Source organism: Camelus bactrianus, chromosome 18 (genome assembly GCF_048773025.1).
Source record: "Camelus bactrianus isolate YW-2024 breed Bactrian camel chromosome 18, ASM4877302v1, whole genome shotgun sequence".
Lineage (NCBI taxonomy): Eukaryota > Metazoa > Chordata > Mammalia > Artiodactyla > Camelidae > Camelus > Camelus bactrianus.
This window is the reverse complement of record NC_133556.1, coordinates 4,502,720-4,528,768: the sequence shown is the minus strand read 5'-3', so window position 1 is coordinate 4,528,768 and position 26,049 is coordinate 4,502,720. Positions and strand designations below refer to the sequence as shown.

At 43.9% G+C, this 26,049-nt stretch overlaps 1 protein-coding gene across 3 annotated transcripts in view; it reads right to left on the bottom strand.

Moving 5' to 3' along the window:
• The window catches only part of LMTK2 (lemur tyrosine kinase 2), a 69,077-nt gene that overhangs the window by 23,691 nt on the left and 19,337 nt on the right, over positions 1-26,049 (bottom strand). For all 3 annotated transcript variants that reach the window (XM_074345680.1, XM_074345679.1, XM_074345677.1), the window contains exons 2-7: positions 23,234-23,358; positions 20,151-20,295; positions 19,322-19,395; positions 14,949-15,067; positions 10,781-10,868; positions 2,979-3,112 (exon numbers count right to left, since the gene is read on the bottom strand). In XM_074345680.1, the coding sequence (XP_074201781.1) occupies positions 2,979-3,112; positions 10,781-10,868; positions 14,949-15,067; positions 19,322-19,395; positions 20,151-20,295; positions 23,234-23,358 (685 nt within the window). The remainder of the gene's footprint in view (positions 1-2,978; positions 3,113-10,780; positions 10,869-14,948; positions 15,068-19,321; positions 19,396-20,150; positions 20,296-23,233; positions 23,359-26,049) is intronic.

Genomic DNA, 26,049 nt, shown 5'->3' with positions numbered 1-26,049 from the left:
ATCACCCACTCCTCTTTTAGTCACTCACTCACACTCTCCTGAGTAACCTCAATTCCTGATCGAAAGAGGAACGAACGGGAAGCAAAACAATCCAAAGTTACTGGACACTCTTCCTGGCATGGCACGCCTTATCTAATCTTGAGAACAGCACTTCAGGGCAAGACTACCCCCATTTCATAGAAGAAACAGGCTCAGGAGGCCTAGGTGATGTGGCTTGCACCAGTAAAGCCTGTGAGAGGCCACCCAGCTCGGACCCCATCTTGGGCTGCTCACCACACCACTCTGCGGCTGGCAGCCGTGAAGCTTTAATAACAGATGCCTACGTGGGTGGCGAAGAGACTCTGCCACTGACCACCTGCAGGTGGGATGCAGCTCAGGGAGGTACAGGAGGAAGAGTATGTGGCACCAAGAGACCACTTAGAGTCTGGACAGCTTCCACCCCTGCTTATTAAGACGGATGGCATCATGCTTCTCTTCCCCGGTGACAGGACCCAGACAGCCCCCGAGCTCACAGCCCGTCCCTCCTAATCCTCTGATGCACACCTCTTACGTACACTGGGTGATGTGAACGCCCGGCTCCTGTAACACTGGACACCTACCCTCTACAGAAAGAACTTTAAAACTGGGCAAATCCTCAAGTGGTTCCTACACACACAACTGTCACCCAGGAACTCCTCAAGGCCACGGTCACAGGTCTCCAGCTGCACGAGCCCCCTCGAGGCCACATCACCACTGGAAGCCCCTGCACTAGGCTCACTGCAATGACCTGGTGGCTTCTCACTGGAGCTGCTCCTTCAAGAACATGGACGGACTGGGACAGGAAGTCCCAGGCTCTGGGCCAGCAGGGCAGACTGGTGTGGAGCACAACACAATGGCAGCTTCCGCTGTGTACACGGCCTTCACAAATGTCACGTGTGACTGCAGAGACACGGGCTACCCAAGACCCAGGCATAAGCCCCTCTTAGACAGTAAGTAAAAATAAAATTTAATTGGGGGTGCTTTAGTAGATCAGTTTCCAGGCGGACACACAGGATGCTCTATTTTCAACCAGTGCAGGAAGTCTGACTGAGTCAGCCAATAAATATGCTAAAATCCAGGTTAAAAACATGCTATACAATAGACTACCAACCAAAAAACTTAAAGCACAAAATTTTGCCCCAAATGGAAATTTTACATAAAACGTAGCTACTTCTTACACCAAAATTAAGGGGTGGAGGTTACAGCTCAGTGGTAGAACACCTGCTTCACATGCACAAGGTCCAGGGTTCAACCCCCAGTGCCTCCATTAACAACAACAACAACAAAAACCCAAACAAAACCAAAATGAAACAGCTGTCAATGGTTTCAAGAATTTTCTTCACCTTGAGTTTTTTTACCTGAATAAAATCCAAGCCATGTGATTTATCATCTTTATTTGTTCTAAAGTTCACAAGATTCCAAATGAAGTAAAACTTTAACCTAAAGAAACTCTCAGAAGATAACATTTACTCTGACATCTTTGCCAATTTTTAAAATGCAACAGTAAAAACCTACTTGGGCTTTAAACAGTTTCTGGCTGTCTTTGATAACTTTATGTTGCTAATTCTGATGTGATACTCGTTTTAGATGTTCCATTCTCCAAAATCTAAAAATTCCTAACCCAAGTATTAGGTAATAACCATCTGTGTTTTATGAGAGATTAATAACACAAACACGCTGGGTATTAACCTGTTTTGAGATTAAGAAACAAAACATAAGATTTCTCAGTTATAAAATAAATAGATCCTTATATTTTAAAGTTTTGTGTAAGGGTTTCTGCCGTGGGCCTGAAGAAACTCAATCTTTTGGGTCTCTTAAAAAGCGCTTTATCAGAATGATTGGCCCACTGTGCAAGTCAAATAAGATAGACATGTAAGAAAAACGTTAATTTTCTTTCTTCCCCACCCTGAAGTAATGTTGGGAATTTGGCATTTTTCTGAGTCTATTCACTCACACACACACACACACACACACACACACACACACACACACACACACACACCCTACGAATACAAGCAGGTGTTTTCTTATTTTTTAAAAAATGGTGTTATATTATAAATATAGTCCTGTGCAACCTGCTTTAAAAAAATATATAATACTTCACAGACAGCCCACCACATCAGCACACACAGGTGTTCCTTTTCAGGTCTTTGGATTGTTAAAGAGTTAAATGACTTGATTTAAAATCAACTAAAGAGACACTGCCTGGTTTCCCCAGAGACCTGAGAAACGATTTTAAACATATTTTAAACAAAAACCAGAGCTTAAAAGGCTGGAGGAAAATAAGCAGAAATCTCCTTTTGGGTTCACAGAATCATCATCTGTGATTCGTTTTAAATTGTTTTGATCACAAAAATTACATCAATGGTTTGAACAAAATACAGTGTGCTCCAGAGTGCTGCAGCCATTCAAGTTGGACCAGAAAGGTTTGCACAGGGACGTGTTACACCAACAGGTGTGCTGCTCACACACGAAGCCTGATCACGGGCCCGGCCATGGGCAGGTCTCTTGGAGCACTGTCCGGAGACCCAACACTGTGACCATCTCTGAAAACAGTGACTCCAGCCCATCAGGTCCCCTCTTCCTCTCTCAGGAATGTGAGCTGGGACACACCGTGCAACCTGGCGGTCAAAGCCAGAGCCTACAGCTGACCAGGATGCAAAGGGAGCCGTCAGGAGGCTGACTCTTGACTGCTGACTGCCGACTCTGAGCCACGTGCACCCTTTCACATTCTCTGAAATTCTGGAAATCATTTCTAGACCTCAGGTTGTATTAAGACACACTGCTCCCCAGCACTGGTTTAAATGAAGGCAGCTCAACCCTTATTCTGACACTGGGAAGCAGGGGACAGCGTCCACCTGACCAATCGAGAGCTCAGCCCACAGCCTTCCTCCTGAAGCTTTCTGCAGGCCCTTCCACAAACTCTGTGCGGAGGGACGAGCGCCAGCGCGCGGACCCACCTGTGCAGGAAGTGCAGCTTGTGCATGGCGGCCAGCCCCGCCGCGATCTCACACGCCAGCCTCTGCAGCAGCATGGTCTGCGCGTCCCCCCGCACCGGCTCAGGCTCATTCCGCAGGTAAGCCTTCAGATCGCCCTGTGAAAATGAGTCTGGTTCAGTTTCCCAAGTGGATCCGGTGAGCAGACCAGCAACTGAACAGGTGCCTTAGCTGACATAAATTACCAAGGTTATTTATTAGGAATGAATTAGGTCTGAGCTTAGTTGAGAATCCCACACTGAACAAGTGTGAATTGACAAAAAGCAACTCCAACCGAATACCTCAAAGGTAGAGAAAACACTATTCTCCTTTTAGGATCATTCTAAATTAAACATTAGCTTACCCTTGTTATATAAGCACATGTATAACAAGTTTAAAAAAGATAATTTTGCGATGATGCACAATTTAAGTGCAGAAGTACAGAAACTTCCAGGTAACTAAGAGATGATGCAGAGAGTGAAAGAGGGGCCACTGGCACTGCCTTCAAGGATTCCAGGAGAACACTGCATCATGAAGGCTACCGCCAAAGCACTCGTGAGCAACAGAGAAGGGGAGAAGGAAAGAAAATGGGTGGAAAGGAGGAAAAAGTACTTTCAGTGCCGGTAACTGCTTCAGGTCTCTGCCAGCTTCCCCAGGGCCTTGTGTTGAGCAGAGATCATTGTGAGAAGGAACATTCTAGTCACTCCAGAAACTCACGATGTTAATTTCAACAAGCCCATTCTTCCTGCACGGGCAGGAAAATGAACAGGTTCACATTAGACACCCAGCACATGGGTGCCCCAGGGCCGAGCTCCCCAGGTATTCGCGCAGGGTCAAGCCGTCCTACTCTGCTTTTGTTTCACGGTTGTAAGGACTGTATGTCTGTGGGATCTACAGGGTATCTGTTTTGGGAAAGACACTTTTGAGGAAATCTTCCACGTTCTGCTTACCACATGATTATTTATGGATGTGATTTAATTCCGAATTAAAGCTTTATATAATCAGTCAATAACATTTAGAAAGCATGCCAATAGCTTTCAGTTTTCTTTATATCTGAGTCAAAAGAGATTCTGGAAGGAAATTTTCCTTTACCAACAACACTCTCATATTTCTTATGATTGTTACCGAAGACAGCAAGCTGATTAAACTCCCCTCAGAATCAAACTTTAAAGCACAATATTCCTTTGCCAACAGCTATCCACATTCAATACTAAGTACGTTCCAATGTAACCTCTAGGTCCACAGCAAGAATCTAAATTTGTTTTTGTTCCCAGTTTCAACAATTGCTACATGAATGGTAACACTGACATTAATAACCATTACCATCTGAGCTTTTGAACACTGTGCCAAGCACCGTGCTGGGAATTTTTACACCTGTTACCTCAAATTAACTCTTGCAATTTAAAACACTTTCCAGATGCGGAATGACGCTTAGGGAGGTTAAGAAATTTGCCTAGGGCCACGGACTAATAAAGAGTGGGGCTGTATGTCTCCTCTTCAGTTTGACAAACTGTCAAGAAAATTCTATTTGGCAAGTGAGTTAAAGTGGTATGCAGATCAAATCAATTATTTTATAAGAATGAATGTCAAGTAAATTAAAGCCAACGACACGGCTTTGTAGGGTTCTCCCAGGCCTGTCGACACTGCTGTCAGGGAAGCAACTGCCCACTCAGGACCAAGGCGAACACTCACCCGCGTCACTGGCATCTTAATCTTCCTTCTTTCCAAACATGGTGCTCCCTCCTGTTGCTCCTGTCACAATTACAGGGAGAAACAGACACCTCTCTTCCCACTTAAAACGCGTGCCCCTCTCCACCCCAACCCCACCTGCACCTGTCCAGGGGAGGCTCTGCCCAGCGTGGCAGTGGTGAGAATAAAGACAGGTTTGGATGACAATTAAACAACCCAGAAAAACTCTAGCAAAAGTGCTGGGCCTAGAGGCTAATGGAGCTTTCACAAAGCAGCCCATATAGAAACGAACTAGGAAAACAGAGAGCTCAAATTGATTCACATTACCCGGAAATGACAACCTGAGTTCACCCGTCTGACCTCTTTCCTGCAACATCCACCTAAGGGAGAGCGACCCCTACACAGAGGAGGACTGAGCTGTGCGGCATCCAGCCAAGTCTCACAGCAAGCAGAAGCTGCTGGCAGACAGCGAACACTTCCCCAGGGACTCGGCCATGAAGGCAGGAGTGGCCGAGTGGGTGTGGGTATTTCTCAAGGTTATCCAAAAGTACTCACTACCACTCACTGTTCCTAAAATATCTCTCCACAGCAGTCCACTCCCCAAATTTCACCAGAAGATAAAGCACAGTAAACAGAAGGGGATTTTGCCTAAGAATGTTAATGTTCCGAATGTTCCCAGCTCGGCAAAACTAAAAGCCTCTCCTTTCACCTGCCCTGGGGGAGGCAAAGTTAGCACAACCCGGGCAAGCCCGGCTCTAACCCAGGGAGAGCTAACATCTGTGCTCCCCGGGGAGCCCAGTCACTTTTTTGTGTGTGAGTCGTGTGATGGGCTGTGAGGGTCCAGGGTCATTTCTGGGCTCTAGAAAGAGCCTTGGAGCTCTCTTGGTACCACCGTTTAAAAGAGAAATCAGCATAAAGTCTCTACAGTAAAGATGTTTATAACTGTAAGTATTAAAAATTGATTCATTCTATCCTACAGATAAAGCTATATTTAGATACTTGGCTTATTTTATTTATGTTTTAATGATGCTTAGTGAGTAGACAGGGATGATGACTTTGGTTCATTATTTATAAAGAAAAAAACCACTGAGAGAATAGCAATGCATTCTGAATTAAAATAAAGTTTCCTTTATCCAAGTCTCAAAAATTTCCCAGCTCCTCCACAAACCCCGCCCAAAAAACTCAAAAAGAATAATTTATGACACTAGATGGCAGCAAAGTGCAAGACTAGGAACTCAGACACCAGAACAGCAACCTGAATGGTCATTCGAAGACCTTTCAACAGTCACTCACAGTTTCCCCTTAAATCCCACCACCAGCTGCCAGGGGGGCCGCTGCACGACACTGATAACAGCAAGTTAGCTTCCACATGGTATAAAACCCAACAAGAAGATACTGCAGTCCTTCCTACGTTTAAGAGAAGGATGTGGGGGGAAAATCTGTTTTTAAACACAAACTTGAGTCAAAGGATGAAAGAACGGCATCAACAGCCAGACTCAGCATCCCTGACGGAATGGGCCGCCGGCGTCAGCTGGAGGCCCTGGAGCCTCCTGGCCACGCCTCGCCACTTCTTAACTCCCTCAAGGTCTCTGACCGCGCCCACTCTCTCACACCGTTACCCTGGACTGTTCACCCCGTGCCTGCCCTGCTCAGTCTCTCTCTGAGTCCGCCCCTTCTCTGCTCAAACACCTAGCAGAGAAACCCCACAAAGAACCAACAAGCGCCCACACTGGGCGCTGGCTCCCACCCCACGTCCTCCTCTCTTCAGACTCCTAGGAAGCTGGCTCTGTTCCGGCTGCCCCCATCTCCTGGCCCCCCACTCTCCAGCAGACCCCTTGCCCCAACAGGCTCCGCTGTGGCTGCTCCCACCGGACTTAAGTATCATGCCCACTTTTCAGATGTCTACACTGAGGCCACAAGAGGTTAGGGAACTTTCCAAGGTGATGCACAAGTAAGCGGCAGGACAAGCATCTGGAGGCAGGCCCGCCTGGCTCTACAGGCAGGAAAGGCAGGATGGGGTGACGCACCCACGTTCCCGAGGGCATTGCATGGGACTGGGGCGACTCACCCTTGTTGCCCAGAGCACTGGGCACAGCTGTTTGTACTTAAGAGGTGTTCGGTACATTTCTGCTGAATGAGTGATCTTTATCCCCAGTCTCCTCGCGGGACACGGATGTGACAGCCCGGAGTACCTTCTACAGCACAGGCTGCACACAAGCCCTGCAGTTGCCTCTCCTCTCACAAACGCTGCACCATCAGCTTGACACATCGGCCACTGCCATTCAGCTACCAAACTCAGAGGAGTTTTCATTTTCTCTCTTAAAAATTCTGAGATAAAGTGCTTTTCAAAAAGAGATGGGTAATCCCATCTCACAAGGAATTACTTAAGTGTGTGAGGACAAATTCTCTCCTTTCTACATCAGAGATGTTATCCCGAGCGTGATGACTGCCTGGTGACGGCGGAAAAGGCCAGCACTCACTGAGCAGCTCCTGACCTACTAAGAGCACACGAGAAGAGTGGCTCCTTTCACTGTGGCTGCAGCTGCTTATTACCGAGCCCGGGCTTCTGGACTCTGTCCTCTGGACTCTGGCCAGTGGGCGGTTCTGCCATGGATGCCGCCCCTCTGCTCAGGCTCGCCTCTTTCTGGGAGGGTCTGGGGCCCCCAGTCTGGGAGCGGGGCTCTGGTGAGTGCTGGGGACATCCTGCAGTCCAGCGCCCACTATAGCTCCCTGGGCCAACACGACCCAACCGTTTCTGCCACCTGGTTCCCTGCACATCCTGAACCCATGGGACCAGACCTCGGTGCCAGTGCCCCCTCTCGAGGCCCCAGCCCTTGCTGCTTGGGGAGCCTGTTCCTTCTGAAATTTACTAGGCACCAGAGGGGATGAGCACAAAACTGCCCAAGGAGATAATGTGGCCTCAGTACCGGGCAAGGGGGAGGGCTCCCTGGGTTAACAGCCTTCACTTTGATATGAGACTGGTCATTCCAAGTGCTGACGGATGGATTTCCCAAGGTGACACTAGCCTCCCCCTAGTATAGGTAACACCTGGTACAGCACCTTACATAATAATTACCAATGTTTGTATGTGCGTGTGTGTGTGGTAAAAACGGCGACACATAAATTTACCACTGCGACCATTTCTAAGTGTGCAGTTCAGTGGTGTTAAGTACATTCACATTGTTGTGCAGCCATCACCACCGTTCGTCCACAAAGCTCCTTTCAGTTTCCCAAACTGAAAGTCTGTTTCCATTACATACTAACCCTTCCCACGCCACCCCTCCACCAACCGTTCTTTCTCTCTGAAAGTCTGACTACGCCAGGGACCTCAAATAAGTGGAATCACAAAGTATTTGTCCTTTTGCAATTTAGCTTACTGAGCATAATGTCCTGAAGGTTCATCCATATTGTAGCACGTATCAGAATTTCCTCCCTTTTTAAGGCTGAAAAATACTCCAGTGTATGGAGAGACCGAATTTCGCTTGTTTGTTCATCCCTTGATGAACACCTGGGTTGCTCCCACCTCTTGCCTAGTGTGGATAATGCTGCTATGAACACGGGCATGGAAACATCTCTTTGAGATCCTGCTTTCAATTATTTTGGATATATGTACCTAGAAGTGCAACTGTCCAATCATATGATAATTCTGTTTTAATTTTTTGAGGAAAATTTACTCGTTTTAAAACATTTACTGTTGATCAATGTACCCCTGGGTGGTGCACCAAAATAAAAGCAAACAGCTCTGCACTGCCCACGAAAGCTTGTGGTGGGGATGAGGGCTCTTTCCAGATGCTCAGCCTTCAGGAGTGAACATCCCCACAGTATGACTTAGGGTCATGTAACACATGTGTTTCAAGAAGTCACATTTGTTAATTCTGGAGGGTTGTAGCCATAATCCTCATCCCAAGACAGAAAGCCAACAGAAACTTAGGTAGTGAATATGCATGTTCTGACTACTTAGTCTAGTGTGAGTACTTGGAGAACCTGCACTTAAATCTGAGATTTGCAAGTGCCGGGGAAAACTTGTATGAAAAGAATGCTGAGTTAACAAAAAACACGGATTTATTATATAAAATCATGTCTGCACAATGACAATATTAGGATCGTGTCGATACTGGGTCATTCAGGGTAATTGCAAAGGAGTTATTTGCGTCTTTTGTGATGTTTTAGGGTTTCTTTATAAGGCAGGTCAAACTATTCCCAAGAAAACCAGGCAGCTTCATTAAAACACAAATCAGAACAGCACCCAAACCAAGCCCACCGCCTGACGCACTCAGGAGACACCGGGCGGAGCAGCCGGAGTCTCCTCCTACTCCCGGGACCGCCACGGGCGGGGCTGGTGAGGCTTCCAGGAGCGGACGGAGCGGGGGAGGAAGAAAATGCCGAGGCGGAGGAGCTGGTTTTACAAGCCACCCCAACGGGCCTGGACACGCGCTGTTCCAAGAGGGTGCTGATTCCTGCCGTATTCCTGTTACGGTCACTCACGAAGAGCGTTCCAACTCTTACTTATAATCAGTATCAGGAGCTTAGGGACCCAGAAAAGACATCATTCAACATCTCAGAAAAGTAGAACTCTGACAAGCAGACTAGTCTCATCATGTGAAAACGTATCTTTGGTCTTTTCTCCTCAAATGCTGTGTCAGCACAGGGCTCACTCTCATACTGGTCACCCAGAGCGAGACCAAAAGGAGCTCTGTGTCCACATTATAATAACCGGGGATCACTCATAGAGCTCGGCTAATCCTGAGATAATCAAAACAAAATATGCAATAAAACCATCAGAAACTCCACTGAGAACTCACGCCTCTATTAAATAATCAGGCTAAACGGCAGCCATTACATGCCTGCTCCCACAAGCAGGAGACCCAGAGGACAGCGACCAGTTTTCTCCCCGCGTCCCTTGAGAACAGCATGCTGCCTTTCTACAGCAAGTGTCCCATCAGTAAGTGCCCCCCATGATGGAAGAAACCGTGGGGCAGGCACAGAAAAGCAGGTTTAACTCCAGTTTCCTTACATGGAGAGAGATCTCTGAGGTCCCAGCTTCTCTGGAGGAGGGTAAATATATTGATAAAAATATACTGACTTTGTTATATTAAGTATGCATGCTGCAACTTCTAGTGTAACCATAAACAAAATTAAGAAACAGTAGATGGGGAAAATGAAAAAAGGCAGGCTAGAAAAAAAGCAAAAAAGAAAAGTTGAAAGAGGTAGGAAAAATAATACAAAACAGGTACCTAACATTCCAAATGCCTCAAAGATACAACAAACATAAATGGGCTACATGTTTCGTGTTAAGCGACCTAGATCGACAGATTAATACAATTCTAACAATAAGCTATTTACAAGTGACGTAGTGACGTAAACCAGAGAAAGGGACTGAGAGCGATAAACCAGGCAAATTCTAACCAAAAGCTGGCATAACTATAACAGTATCAGTAAAACAGATTTTATCTAAAGTAACACTTTGAATCTTAAAGAGAGCCCTTATATAAAAGTTTCAAATTACAAGTTATATCAATTTTAATTCCGTATCCCTGACACAACAGAGTATCAAAATGTACAAAGCATGACAACTAGAATTATAAGGAAAAATGGGGAAAATTCATGATGAGAACAGGATATTTTCACATGCCTCTCAATCACTGGTAGAAAATTGACCCAGGTTCCCTCTATCCCTGCCCCCGCCCCACAAATCAGGAGGAAACAGGAGATGTGAGCAGCCTCATAAACTTGACCCAAAAGATCCATGCAGACATACGGTACAGATCACCAGAATACACACTTCCCGCCCCCAGCACCCACAGACAGGGCAGAACACTGACCCTGGGGTGGAGATGAACGTGGCCTGAACAGAGCTGCAGCCAACGCAGCCACCGCATGAGACGAGTGAGGCCCACTCTGCTCTCACCAGCCACTGAGATGGGAGGGGCTGCGATGTAATCCACTGAAAGCTAATATATCGAGTTTATTAATCATTTTTCTTTGGAATTAACTGCCTGGGGCAGAAATGAAAGCGGTCCCTCACCCAGCACTCCTGTCAAAAATACTTCAGTAAAAACTTCTGAATACTTGACCTCGAATTTCTACGAGAAACTTACCAAGTCACAGAACTCGAACACCAGAAGATAGGGGATTGCTTCTACACACTGTCCAACACACTGAAGAATGTTTGGATGTTTAAGAATACTGGTAAAAAAAAAAAAAATGACAATATTGTTCATGAGGGAGCTGGCTAGTAAACCTGTTCAAACAAACTCCAAATTTAACATTCATAATGATGATATGATTCACAATTGATGATATTTAAATATGATCAACTGAAAAGAACAGAGTAAGATTACATTTAACAGATGTATTCTGTTATGTAATGAGTAAATAATTCAAAGCCAATCACGTGAATATTTTCACAAATTAAAACAAAACTCCTAAGAATCTTTAACTTTAGTAATTTAAACTTATATTTATTTGTTTATTTTTTTAAACAGAGGTACTGGGGATTGAATCCAGGACCTTCTGCATGCTAGGCACCACTCTACCACTGAGCTATACCCTCCCCTAGTAATTTAAATTTATAGATACTATTTTGAAGTAGCATTTAAAAGAAGACAGACTATATACACAAATTCAACTAGCACTTCAATCCACATATTAAATAACCCAGTTACTTCTTAGGCTTTCTAGCTTTTATACTATTTCCATAAACCACAGTACATGCAAACTCTTTCTGGAAAATATTTTGTCCAAAAGACAGTTTAAAAAAAGAAAAAGATATGCCAAAATGGTGTTTTAAAAAAATTCCATTTTGAAGCAATAATGAACTAACAGCTGCAAAGACAGTACAAAGAGGCCTCATGTCCCCCACTGGTGACACCTGACACAGTCGAACTAAAATCCTGAAACCGGGGCACTGACACCAGGGCACACGGTGTGCACTTCTGAGTCCTGTGATCACAGGTGCAGATTCGTGTGAGCACCACTCCACAGAAATACAGAACTGCCCCGTCACCACGAAGGTGTCCCTCATGGTTCCCTTTGCTGTGCAAAAGCTTTAAAGTTTAATTAGGTCATATATGTTTATTTTCACTTTTACTTCCTTTATTCTAGGAGACAGACCCAAAAAAATACTGCTGCGATTTACGTCAAAGAGCGTTCCACCTATGTTTTCTCTAGGAGTTTTAGAGTATCCAGTCTCACATTAAGGTCTTCACTCCATTTTGAGTTTATTTTTGTATATGGTGTTAGAGAATGTTCTAATTTCATTCTTTCACCTGTAGCTGTCTTGTTTTCCCAGCACCACTTATTGAAGAGATTGTCTTTTGGTACTGTTTTGCATTTCTGTCTTTTACTGCTGAGTTCTGAGAGTTCTTTATAAATTCTAGATATGAGTCACAGGTCAGGTATGAGGTTTGCAAGTATTTTCTCCTAGTTGATAGTTTATCTTTTCAACCCCTTACCAAGGTTTTTCACAGAGCAAAAGGTTTAATTTTGCTGATACCAATTTGCCCACTTTTTTTTTTTTCTAATGGGTCATACTTTTGGTATGACTTTTAAAAACTCTTCACCAAGCCTTAGGTCCCGAGATTTTCTGTTATATTCTAAAAGTTTTATAGATTTACATTTACTTTTGAATCTATGATCCATAGAGTTAAGTTGTTTACAAGACATGAGACTTAGCTCAAGGATCCTTTTTTTCTCTACAAATATCCAACTGCTCCAGCAAGTGTTGTTGTTTTTTTTTCCCCAGCTTGAAAAAGCCATCCTTTCTCCATTGAAATGCTTTTGCACTTTTCTCAAAAATCAGTTGAACATACCTGTGGAGCTATTTCTAGGTTCTGTGCGCTGCTGCACTGGCTTCTGTGTCTCTCCGCCAGTAACACCGTCCTGATTACTACAGCTATATGAGGTCCTGAAATTGGGTTGAGTGATTCCTCCAACTTTTATTATTATTTTTCATAGTTGTTTTGGCTACTCTACTTCCTCTGCCTTTGTGTATAAATTTCAAATATTCTTGTAAATAGGTTTTTAAAACCTTGCTGGGATTTTGATAGGAACTGCAGGTATTTGATGGGAAGAACGGACATCATCATGACTCCAATCCATGAATATGGTCTGTCTCTTCATTTATTCAGATCTTTGGTTTCGTACATCAGTTTCTATAGTTGACAGCATACAAGTCCTGTACACGTACTTAAGTACTTCTTTTCTTGTTTTTGAGCAAGTGTAAAAGTTATTCTGGTTTCCATGTGTTCACTGCTTACAGAAATAAAATTAACTTCTGTATGTTGACCATGCATCCTGTAACCTTGCTGAATTCCTTTTAGGTTTAGGGGATTTTTTTGTAGATTCCTTGGGATTTTCTACGTATAAGCGGAGACATTTCTTCCTTTCTGAGCTGTATATGTCTTTTGTTTCCCTTCCTTGCCTTACTGGAGTAGTGGGAACTCCGTGTTATTACTGAATAGCAGGGATGAGGGTGAATATCCGTGTCTCGTCCTGATCTCAGGAGCAGAGGCATTTAGTCTTTCCCACTAAGTATGATGCCAGATATAGACTTTTTGTACATGTTCTTTATCAAGCTGAGGAGGCTCTCCTCCAATTCCAGTTTTCAGAGAGTTTTTATCTGTGGGGTTTTGTCAAATGTTTTTCTCCAGCAACTGACAGGACCATGTGACAGTTCTTCTTTACCCAGTTTATACAGTGGATTACACTGATTTTCAAGAACTGAATCAGACCAGAGTCCCAGGAGCAAATCCCAGTCAGTCATGATACGTAACTCTTTATATACTGCTGAATTCATTTGCTAATGTTTTGGTAAGAATTTCTGCATCAGCATCAACGACAGAGATACTGGACTACAGTTTTCTTTTCTGTACTATCTTAGTCAGGGGTAAAAAACGAGTTAGGGAGTGTTCCCTCCTCTTCAATTTTCCGGAAAATAATATGTAAAATGGGCATTAATTCATCTTTACACATTTTGTAGAATTCTCCAGTGAAACTGCCTAAGCCTGGGGATTCTTTTTGCGTTTTTAAGTCGCAAATACCATTTTTAAAAATACTCACAGGTCTACCCAAATAACCTATTTCATACTGGTGAGTTGGGGTTTGTGCTTTCTGAGGTGTTGGATCATTTCACCTGAGGTGTCAGATGTATGCTATGTGGCGCTGTCAGTCCCTTACCACCCCTTTGCTGTCTGCAGTACCATCCCTGTTTCATTCTTGTTATTAGTGTCTGTGTCTTCTCCCCTTTCTCTCAGTATTGCTAGAGGTTCATCTATCTTCTTATCTTTCCAAAGAGCCCACTTTATGTTTCACTGATTTTACCTATTTTTCTGTTTTCAATTTTATCAATTTCCACTCTTACTTTGAATAGTTACTCCCTCTGCCTGCTTTCAGTTCATTGCTCTGTTTCTAGTTGGTTAAACTATGAGCTTAGATTACGGATTTGAGACTTCTCCTCTTTTCTGATGTAACCCCCTATAGGTGAGGTGGTGTTTCTCTCTCCCTGCTTTTGAGGTTTTTCTGTCTTTGGTTTTCAGAAGTTTGACGATGAAGTGCCTTGGCGTAAATTTTGGGGGGGTTTATCCTGTTTGAGATTTGCTCAACTTCTTGAATCTGTACAGCTGTCTTTTCCAAATCTGGAAATTTTTATTTCTTTTCAATCTGGGGTGTCTGCGGCATGAATGTTGAGATTTTTTGTCAAAGTCCCTCATGTGTCTGAGGCTCTTCTCAGTTTTTTAAAAGTCTATTTTCTCTTTGTTGCTCGAGCTGGGTATTAGCTATTGTTTTATCGCCAACTTCATTGATTCTTTCCTCTGTCCCCCCCATTCTGCTTGCTGAGCTCATCCAGTGAGCTTTTATTTTGGCTATTAGATTTTTTCAGTTCTGAAGTGTCCATTTGGGTCTTCTTTATGTCATCTCTGTCTTTCCTGAGATTTGGCACTTTTTCATGTGCTTCAAGGTGCTGTAATTTAATTGCTCATGGAAGCATTTTTACGACGGCTGCTTTAAAATCCTTGTCAGGTGACCTTAACGTCTCTGTTATCCTGGCGTCGGTGTCTGTTGTCTTCTCTTATTTGAGCGGAGTTCTTTTTGTTCTTGGAATGATGAGTGATTTGGATTGAAACCTGGACATTTTGGGGCTTATAAGACTCTAGATCTTATTTAAATTGTGTATTTTGCAAGGAGAAATCCCAAAGTAGTTTAAAACACCTGATTTTCAAAAGATCACAGACCTTGTTTACAAAACATACATTGTGGATTACTTACTAGTACGGTTCCCCATTTTTCAAAAAAGTATCCTGCTCCTTGGGGCTGGCACTTGCTTTTAACTCCTTCACTATTACTCTTGCTACGCTAGTGCCTGTGTAAATCTCTCCAAGGAGTACCTGAAACCAAAGAACAGTTTTTCATTTCACTTCTTTCAAAATGGTAAAGAAGTATGTTGTTATATTTATTAGGAAACAGAATACAAGAAAAAAAAATCAGGGAACAAGAAGATGGTCTTCTATTGTCTTAAATACTACCTCACAAAAAGCCTGGAAAACTAAAATACTTTCCTTCAGTTTTAAAACATTCATCAGATATTTACAACATTCCTCCATTTATGTGTACTTCTTTCCTATTTACTTAAAAATGTATTATACTTGCATGGAAATTGCCGGTGACATTACAGAAGAGTAATTTATAAGTTCAGTTCAAACAGAACCCACATATTTCTCAAAAACACTTCACCTGAGTGTCACTATTTTGTCTCCTCCACATGACAAAGTAAACTGACAAACAGCCAGCATACAAACTACCACTGCATTATAACGTTAAAAATCCACGGCATTTCAACTATTTCAGGCCTTTATCTTGTGCTAAAACTTCAGTCAAAGCACAGAGAAAAAAAGGAAGAAAAAAAAAAAAAAACTCATGTCAATATTAAAAATGTTTAAAGTGAAAATCAAAAAAAAAAAGGCACAGGGAAAAAATATTCCACTGGAATTAACAGAACACAAAATGAGAATGAAAGAATAAGCTACAAGTGAAATACTAAGCACTAATACAGGACCAATGCAAAGACATTGCTAAATACAATATTTAAGATGAAAATAATTATGAAGTAGAAGTTTTTATTAATTTGAGAATGATCAGCACTAAACAGCTTCCTTTTAAAATAATCTTTTATATTTTTATAAAATAGATGACTGGAAATAGAGAGTAAGAATTTGAACAGACGGGGGAAAGGGGGGAGGGAAGAGATAAATTGGGAATTGGAAATTTGCACCTTTTCGGGAGGGATGGAAAATGTCAGCTATCTTGATTGTGGTGGTGGTTTCACAGATGTGTATAGCTATCAAAATTCAACAAATTGTACATCTGACATACGTGTAGTTTACTGTACTGAAATTATACCATAACAAAGTTGTTTAAAAAAATTTTTTTAATAAAAATAAAATCTTTCATGGTTTTCCCTCCAAAAAAAAAGAAAAAGAACTTGAACAGAATTTAATGTGTTTGCTAAGAATATAAGGGTAGAAAAATAAACAGAACAAGAAACTCTGGTAATTAGGTGATATTCCGATTCAAACAACCAGCTTGTACAGATATAAGGAGCCCAACACATCTGTGGTCCCAACCTGAAAAGAGGGAGATTAGGGGACCACTGCAATGGCCTGGCTCACTGTCTCTGTCGCCACCACTGCTGTCATTCTTGGAGGGCGATGTCTGCGGGGACTGTCCACTCAACACCTGGACCTGGCAGTTCTCTGGCCTCACTGACCTCACTTCCTCCAACCCCATCTCAGCAAACACTCCCAGGGCTGTAGACTTGTAGCTAATAATTATATTACATCCAAAACCTTGCATTTTAACTTCTCTACCCATCCTTTGACTTCAGCTCACTTACTTCAATAGTCTAGTCCAACTTGTCCCTCAAATCCACTATGCTGTCCCTACCACAGGGCCTAGCTCCTGTCCTGGACAGGTTAGACCCCACAATCTCTCAATGTCATCACCCACCTAGTCCCTCTCACTGAGATACATTAGCTTAGCCAAGCCCCAATGGCACTTAAATCCAACTACTTGCCAATAATTTAAAAAACACCAAAAGTAGACAAAAACACACATGCAGGATGACTGGGCCCACTGTAAATTTACGAGGGTCCTGCCCACCCTCCCCACGCTTCCCGAGCTGATATACCTCCCCAAAGGACTCCTGCACACCTCCCCTCCTACTCAAACTTCCAGTGCATCTTTTAACTCCTCCCTTCCAAACTGGCCTCCTATTTAATTACTGAACAAAATAATCAGAAATGAACTTCCTCATTTTAACACCAAATCTACCTGCCTTTGTCCACATCCTCTGTGTTTGCTCCCATTTCAAGAGAGAAACTGTCTCTGTGCCTAAGACCAAGTCCTACAGATGTGCCATGGATCCCGCCTACAATTACACCCCCTCTAATGTAAACACACTAAAACAGCCGCACACCCTGTAAAAAAACAAATCAAAAAACCTTCCCTTGGCTCTTGGATGGCCCCAAACGGCTCACACTCCATCTCCCTGCTCTTCTAGATCAGAGCTCCTCAACAGAGCTGTCGATGTGAACCCACTCCTTCCCTCGAACCCACTGCACGTGAGGACAGGACCCCTAAACTGTACCTGAGGACGCAGTGGACCACATGCTGCTGGATCCCAAGCCTCCCAGCCTTCGTCTTACTCAACACATCCACGAATCTACTCCAGTTCATCCCCTGGAATTCCGTCTTCACCGACATTCACAACGCCCCTCTCTCCTACCTCATTTCTTCCTCACTCTTGATTCCTCTGTCTCCCTCCCTGGTCCCCTGACTGTGCTGACCTCTTCACGCTGCACAGCCTTGGGACTCAGTCCCTGTACCTCCCCCAGTTGTCTGTGTTCATGTTCTCAGTGATTTCATCTAGCTTCTCACCTTTAAATACCATCTCCATACTGAGTTCTCCCAAGTTCACATCTGTCTTGAACTCTCGATTTGCATTTTCAACTGCCTACGTGACATCTCCATTTGGATGTCCGAGACCACCTCACCCCTGACTTCCTGCTCCACGTCTGCTTCTCCCCAGTCTTTCCCACTTGAGCTGACAGCAACTCCGTGATTCCTGCCAGTCAGGCCATAAGCCGTCACCCTGACCTCGCCCCTTCTCCATCCTCCGTAACTGACCCATCCCAAGTCCTGCAAGCTCCTGTCTGAATAGCTACCATTCCATGCCATTATCCAGGGCCAAGCCTGCCTGCATCCCTCCCTGTGCGACTGCAGGAGACTTCTTACCAATTTCCCCACTTCCCCTTGGCCCTCCACCAAATGACTGCCAGGGCGATCCTTTTAAGATGTAACCAGATGATAGCACTCACCCTGCGATGCTGATTCCTGCCCCCTGCCGCGGGACAGCCGATGTCTCTAAATGCAGGAAATACCTCACATCACCTGGCTCCCCACGCCTCTCTGAGACTGTCTGCTACCACTGACTGTTCACTGTCTGCTCACCGACCCCCTGAACCCCTACCAGAAATTCTCAATATCCATAGTCAGGACTTGACCATCTTCCTCCATATTGTACTCCCAGGACCAAGAACAATGTCTGGTACATAACAGGTTTTGAGAAATGGTTTGGAAGATTTGGTAACTAATGAAGTTGGGATGACATCAAAGATACAAGACAGATACTCTTAACAGAAAGACAAGAAGCAGCAGACAGCTTAGTGCAGAGCAATACACCTTCCGGTGGGACCGCCCTGATGATGACGCAGTGACCACTCAGAGCCTTTCACAGAGAAGGACTGCTGCATCATAGCAACAGTCGTCATGAAAACACCATTCCCTCTGCATAGTCTGTGGTAAAAAGATCAACAAAGCGTGTCACTGCAGGTCACTGGCAGGAGAACGGTTCTTCACAATGGTTTCCATGATCATCGTACTCTCTGTCTGCAACCCTAGAGTGGTTTAACACGTCGATCGCCATGTCACCCAAATCTAGGTGACAGCTTTGTTTCCCCCAGGGGCCCTGTCACCCACATATGGGTGACACTTTTCTTCAACCATTTATGCAGTATTCTGAATTTATTCCGTGCAAAATGATGACATCCCAAGAAGAAACAGAACTGTAAAGAGGCTGAAAATTGAAAATAAGAAAAGAAATTGTTTTTTAAAACAATTCCAATTATACTGGAAAAACAAACAGATGAATTATAGGAACATGTACTGTCAGCACGTCGCACCGCGGTGACGTGTGAATGTGGGCCCCGCAGCAAACACACCCAATCCACAGTGGGCAATCCATGTGTTACGTGTCATTAGGGAGCGGGAGAGAAGGAGAAAGAAACAAGTAATTCAATTGGACGAGGATAAAAAGCTTCTAAAATTCTGGTCTCTTTTCCCTTCTAACCATTCTTATGCCAACAATTAGAAAAATCTCTGATACAGAAATAAAAGACCTTCCTGGAAAACCTCACACACCCAGGAACGCTGAAGCTCACGTTCCCATGTGGTGTCAGGGGCAGTGGAGACATTCAGCTGGTGCTGTAGCACAGAGAGCACGTAGGATCTCGCACGACACGATGCCAACTTGAAATTCTGAACAGTATAACTAGGAAGGCGAAATAGAAGTGAACAAATTTTACCTTTCCAAACCAGCCGTTTCCAATTTCCTGTATATAGTTTAGACTCTGGCGGGCAACTTGGGACTTCAAGCCTTCTGTAGGAAAAAGAATATTAAAAACAAAACGTGTTTAACCAAAATAAAATGTTAAATATATAACCTATAAAGTATAAACACTAACATAAATTTAACGTCTGCAATAATAAAGTTAGAAATAAATGCACAAAACATCTCTTTCTTATTTGTGAATCAGTATCATGCCCTGACTTTGAGCCCCTGGGCGTTGCCTCTGCTCTAACTGCTCTCCTGTAACCATGGGCGCCACCACTCCACTGGACTCACTCCGTCTTTAGTTTTGTGATGGAGGAGGGACCTCCAGACCTTAAGGGACTGTCCCCCACTACAAATACTGAAAATCTTATCAAAAATCATCAGTATCAACCTTACCAGAAGTTTGAGCTTTAGTTGCTATAAACCTCCTCCCAAATGCAGGACATCCCAGTAGAGGACAGCAGTGTCCTACTTAGCCAGGCAGGCAGTGCTGAGAACTAGCAGAGAAGTTACTACCAAAACAGAGGCCAGGAGCTTCTGTCCAAGTGTTCCATTTCAATGAATCAAGGAGACTAGTTTATTCTTATGCCAGACCCAGAGTCCAAAAGAAAGGACTCAGCTTTCGCAGGAATGCAACAGGCCTGACCGCTAGAATTTAGCTTCACCAGAGAGCAGAAGGAAGAGAAATTAGCAGCAGAGGAGACAGGCAGTCCAATTATTTTATGATTAGCAGCAAGGCTCCCTTCCTCACTTCTCTGAAATAACCCATGAAAACGTGACATCAGGATGTAAGGTCCTACCTACAGAAGGCTGGAACTGTGATGGAGCTGGGAGGGAGATATTTGGTACTGAAAGTGTGAAAACTTCCGCTGGGGACTGAACAGAGGGAGTATCTTCTGCTGGTGGTGTGAAATCTATCTCATCATCAAAATTATCTTCAAATTCCTAAAATAAAAGAAAAGCAACGTTATATCTAATATAAGTCAGCTTAAGAGCAAATACCAAAAACACTCACCAACATTTAAGATATGAACATTTACTCACTGACTTGGAACACACTGTCATAATTTTTTTCCCCCAATTTGTACTTACTTCAAGAAAAAAAGCATACATAATTGTGTTCTCCAACTCCAAATAGCAGAATAAATAATATTTGCAAATAAATCATACATGTTACGTAACTTTTAAAATGGGTAACTTGAAGTGCAAAATTTTCTAAAATGACCATGGAACTTAAAATGGAAATACTCTTCCAAAGTTCAAAATTTTATTTTTAAGTTACTACAGGTTAAGCTATTCTTTATCATTTTTCACTTTTACAAATCTCTTTGCATATTGAAAAAAATTTATTTTTAAATATATGCATTTCTACTTGCAAAGCGATTTCAATCAAAATAAGGACAGATAAAAGACTCAGAAAAGTTTTTTAAAGCGAGTCCTACTTCTCTGGAAAGAGTAACAATGGAAAAATGACTAAACTGGGTAGAAAAATTATCAGGATCTGAACCACAAAGGTCAGTATACAACTGTGTAGCACAAAACTGCAATAAATACTCTAGGAACATCTGGCCCTTTAAAGATGGCAACCTTAAAACTGAGGCTGCAATAAGGAAGCTGTGGAAACCTTTTAAGTGACTTTGCCCAAAAGAGAGCCATCCTGACTCTTCCTACAGCATTCCAGTGAGCTGGGTCTGCCTTGGTGTCTGTGTTAATTTAACACACACACAGCTGATTATCAAGGTCATTCATTCAGATAGTTAAGGAGTACGGTCCCACCAGGCACTGTGACAGGAACTGAGACCAGGTCAGTGAACGAGACGGTTTTCACTCCTCCACAGAAGGTCCTGTTCATTTTCCTTTCCTACCACTTCCCTCTACCCTACTTCCAACGGAAGGAAGAAACTGAAAGCTGCAAGGGAGGATTTAAAATAATGTAACCTTTACGTTCTCGCATGCAGGTGAGAGGACACACCCTCATGTGTGTCACACGTGTCAAAGGCATCAGGACACTATTGCCACTTGTATCAGACAGAAGGAGAGCAGGACGCTTCAATCTGTGAGGCCGCCTCTCAACGGAAGAGCTCTGTCCAATTTCCCCTTTGGACATTCCTAAAGATTCTGTAGTTAAAAAGGACTTAACTCACCACTCTTAACTCCAGCAGCAACATAATAGGCTATTAGGCAGCAGATGACCCTAAAGATTCAGTGAACAACAACAACAAAATGGGGCTGTGAGAGAAGACGGGGTCACTTAAAGTTATGTCAGTGGCCATCTGGATGCACTTGGGCAAGTCACTTACTTCACCAGACTGCACCTTCCTGGTCCATAAAATGACCCATTCGGTCGTAAAACTCTGCATCTCTAAGTCTAAAGGAAACCCACAAATCATAGACGGTGACACTCTTCTTCTGTTACAAAGTCTGTAAGCTGGAGAGGACCCTCTACACAGCGTGGTGCATGGGCCACCTGCAGCAGAATCCTGGGGAGGCCTGACGGAAAGACAGACTCCCCGAATCTGCATCATAATAAACTCCCTGGGACAACACTGAGATTGCACTGGGTCAGAACAATGCCGGGCAAGGATGAGGTATGACCTGTGACAGAGAGACTGGCTTTCAGTTTCAGCAACACTGACCAGCCTTTATCTTTGTCCCCAAAGGGCCAGGTGTCTGCGCAAAGTCCCTCAGTCAGACTGACAGTCCAGGGACGCAAGCTCTGCCCACTGTCATGCCCCCGTGTGGTGCAATCATTAGGTTCCCACAGAAGGGTCTGGACTGACTCCAGGGCCTGGGGGCTAACGTCCTCCACGCTTGGGGTAAAATCTCCTAAAGAAAACAACTTCTGCTGGGGAACCTTCTCCAGCCTCCCTCTTCTCCGCCCTCCATGTGTCCAGCCAAAGGGACAGCACCTCCCCGCCCCCACCTCAGAACTATGCCCAGACCCAACGTAAAGGGAACACACAACCAAAACAGGTGAGGCTTGAGAAGTGAGGTTCCTGTGTCCACTAAAGAGAAGGTTTTCAAGACAGCTTCTGCCTCCTCCCCATCGTGAACCACAGCCCTCACTGCCCTGGGACAGTTAGTAAATTCTAATTAAGGAGCAGTTTCTCTGCATGCACACAGGCCTTTTTTTCCCCTTCTCTCATATACCCCTTTTAAACACATCTTCACTGAGCCCTCATATATGTCAGCAAGCACGCAGTAAGTTCTAGATCAAGGTGTTCCAGCGCAGCTACAGAGCCAGCCTTTCTCTACTGTCACCCCCTCCTCCCCACACACAACCCCCAAGCCACGCTTTCCAACCCGCAGCATTCTTTTCTCCTCCTTAGGGAACTCACAGTTCATAGGAAACCAAAAGATGCTTTTCCTCATACACAAAACCCACTGGGGGATTCCCACCCCCTGCCTCAATAATCTTATCAACCACTAATTCACCAGCATACAAAAGTCTGGAAAAAAATCAAAACCAGACTGTTTTTCCTTTTAGGCCTTACAGCAAGTGAATTCAACCATCATGCCTTATTCCTCACTTAGCAAAACTTGAAGCAGGTACGTGGTTATTTTCAATGATGCTCTGAGGCAGGGCCAGTAGTGGGCTAAACCCAGACCACCCATTTTCTTTTCTGTTCGTGACATTTTATCCTCGCTGTCTGGGGCTGATGCGGCCGCCAGGGCAGAGCTGAGAGTGGAGCAGCCATGCAGAGACGGCATGGTCCAGAGCATTTACTACTTACGATGGTTCTTTACTTTAATATTTACTATTTGGCTCTTACAAAAAAAAAAATTTAGCCAACCCCTCCTCCCAAGGGACTGTGACATACAGCCATTCTACTGATAAGTGTATCAGAGGATGAGTTTAAATGTTCCTACCATCTGTGCTCACCTTAAAGTCTATTTCTGGGTCCTTACAGCAGGATACACAGTTTGCGATTAACACTATTAGTATCACTAAACTGCACACAGATAGGATCACAAAGGATGAAGAAACTTCTGTAGGAGGTGCCTCCCCTGGAAAGAGAAATAAACAGTATTAACAGGGGCATTCTAAAATCAACTTTAATAAACGAATCAATATATTTTCTGCCAGATATAAATGGGACCAAGAGTTAATAAAATAGTGCCCAAATGCTCAAGATACAGCGATGACCAATCCAGGATAAGAAGTAAAGGTTTTTTTTAAAAAAACTTTTCATTTTGAAACAATTTTAGATTTACAGAAGAGTTGCGGAGACAACAGAGTCCCCACACACCCTCCACCTGGCTTCCACTGACATCTTACACAGCACATCTACCAAACGAAGAAAATAACCTTTGTACAACACCACTAACTGAACTTCAGACTTCATTCAGATTGTACCAGTTTCCCCACACTCTTCTTTTCCAGGATTCAACCCGGCTACCCCTGTTGGATTTAATTATCACGTCCGCTTAGTCTCCCCCAACCTCTGATGCTTCTCAGTCCGTGTTTCACAACCTTGACACTTTAAGAGCACTGGTCAGTTATTTTGTAGAATGTCCCTCAAGCTCATGATTGGACTGCGGTTACAGATACTTGGGAAGAATCGAGAACATCACAGGGTGAAAAGTCCTTCTCGTGATGTCGTATCGGGGCGTGTCGTGTGGGCACAACTTATTACTGGAGATGTGAACCTCGATGCCTCGGCCCAGTGGTTTCTGCCAGGTCTCACCACTGTGAAGTTACCACTTTTCCTTTACACGCTCCATTCTTCAAAAGCGAGTCACAAAATCCAGTGCAGACTCACGGGGAAGGGATTGAAGCTGTACTTCCTGGCAGGAGGAGTGTCGCAGTGTTGCAGACACGTGTAACAACTACTACAGTAACGGGTAACTGGGGAAACACGTGTCTCGGCAAACGTTACACAACTCGGCAAACGTTACACAACAGTTTTCACGTGCTGTGCGTCTCAGCCGAGGCAATGAATACCGCGACGTTCCAGTGGCGAATTTTCATTTCCCTTATCCCTTCTACATTTTATCTGGAATTCCACTTAGGGAAGATTTGTCCCTTCCCCTGCACTTATTTATTCAGCCTTACAAAGCTATAAACTCACAGATACGTACGTTATTCTTTGGGTTGTAATCCATCATCATCATCCTTTCGTGGTTCAAACTGTTCCAGCTTTGGCCCCTAGGAGTTCTTTCAAACTGACTACTGCATTCATCCGACACACCCCATCCTTTTCCCAACTATTCCGCGCTTTCTGGCACTACAGGAAAGTCCAGGCTCCTCTTCTATCTCCCCCCTCTGCCTTGAGAATCAGCCACTTCTCCAAGGCGCTCATGTCATGATAAGAAGCGTTTCTACTTCAGTAGCGGTCTGTGATCGGTTTTTGCTTGGGGTAGACACTGGGGGACAGCTAAGAATGACTTTTACATCTTTAAAGGGCTGTTTAAAAAAAACAAAAACGAAAGAATCTGCAACAGATACCGCATGGAAGCCACAAAGCCTAAAATCTTTTCCTATCTGGCCATTGACAGAAAAAATTTGCAATCCCTGTCTAGAGTATAAATTTTTCCACCTCACTTTCAGCAAAGACTTAGTTATCTGGAAAGCATCTTATTCAACTAGGGCTACTGTGAACTTTTTTGCTGTTGTTAGAGTGTTAAGTCTCACCTACTGGTGTTTTACTAAGAAATAAACTTCTGTTTTTTTCTCTCCAGCTTTATTGAGATACAACTGACATATGGTATAAGTTTAAGGTATACAAAATGGTAATTTGATATACATATATATTATGAAGTGATCACCACAGTAAAGTTAGAGGCAAACTTCTCCTTAAAATTGCCATCTACAGCTAATTATGTGCTCAGCTGTGCCAAGCAGGAGGCGTGGGGACCAGCTAACAAGCGATGCTATACCACCTTTCTGAACTGAAACTACAGTACCGAAGGAAACAAAAATGAACCAAACTCCCATGTGAGTAAAACACGTTCTTGAATGTAAAATGAAGAGCAGAGGAGTCTAAAGGAGACAGCACAACTGCCAAGCACGACTACATTCCTTTTCAAAACAAAAGGTCTCCCTGTGAAAGAGCAGCGCTGGAGCACGCCTTGTTCCAAGTGGGGCTCACACTCCCACCGAAGCCCTCCTTTTAAAAAATAATACAGTTAAGGGGAGGGTACAGCTCAGCGGCAGAGTGCATGCTTATTAGTATATGCATGAGGTCCTTCCTCCAAATGTAAATAAATAAATAAACCTAATTACCTCCCCTCATTAAAACAAACAAAAACTAATATAGTTAAAACCAAGGGTTGTCAAGGATCTGAAAGCTCTCAACCAACAAAATCGAGAACAGAGGGAAATCCACACAGGAACATGGAAAGTAAGTGGGTGACTCCTCTCGGAAGCCGCTCTGGAGGGAAACCAGCTCCCGCTGAGAGGGGCAATTCCCAGACTACGGACACTTGAGTCCATCTGGAAAACTGCACTACGTGAGGAGCCCCGAGCCCCTGAGTGGCAGTCTTTCAGGAAGAAGACTGAGCAGGTCCTCCTCCTCCTCAGGGTGCCCTGTCCTCTCCCCAGCTTATTCCCGCTGGTATCTGTACTTACACCTTTGTTTCACTCCCCTGACTCACACAATAAGGGTTAAACAAGACCCCGGAGGCCTATATAGCAAAGCAGTTTCCTATACGCTGTATCGTGTTGATCTTTCAGATGCGGTCTGTCTACTGCATTTC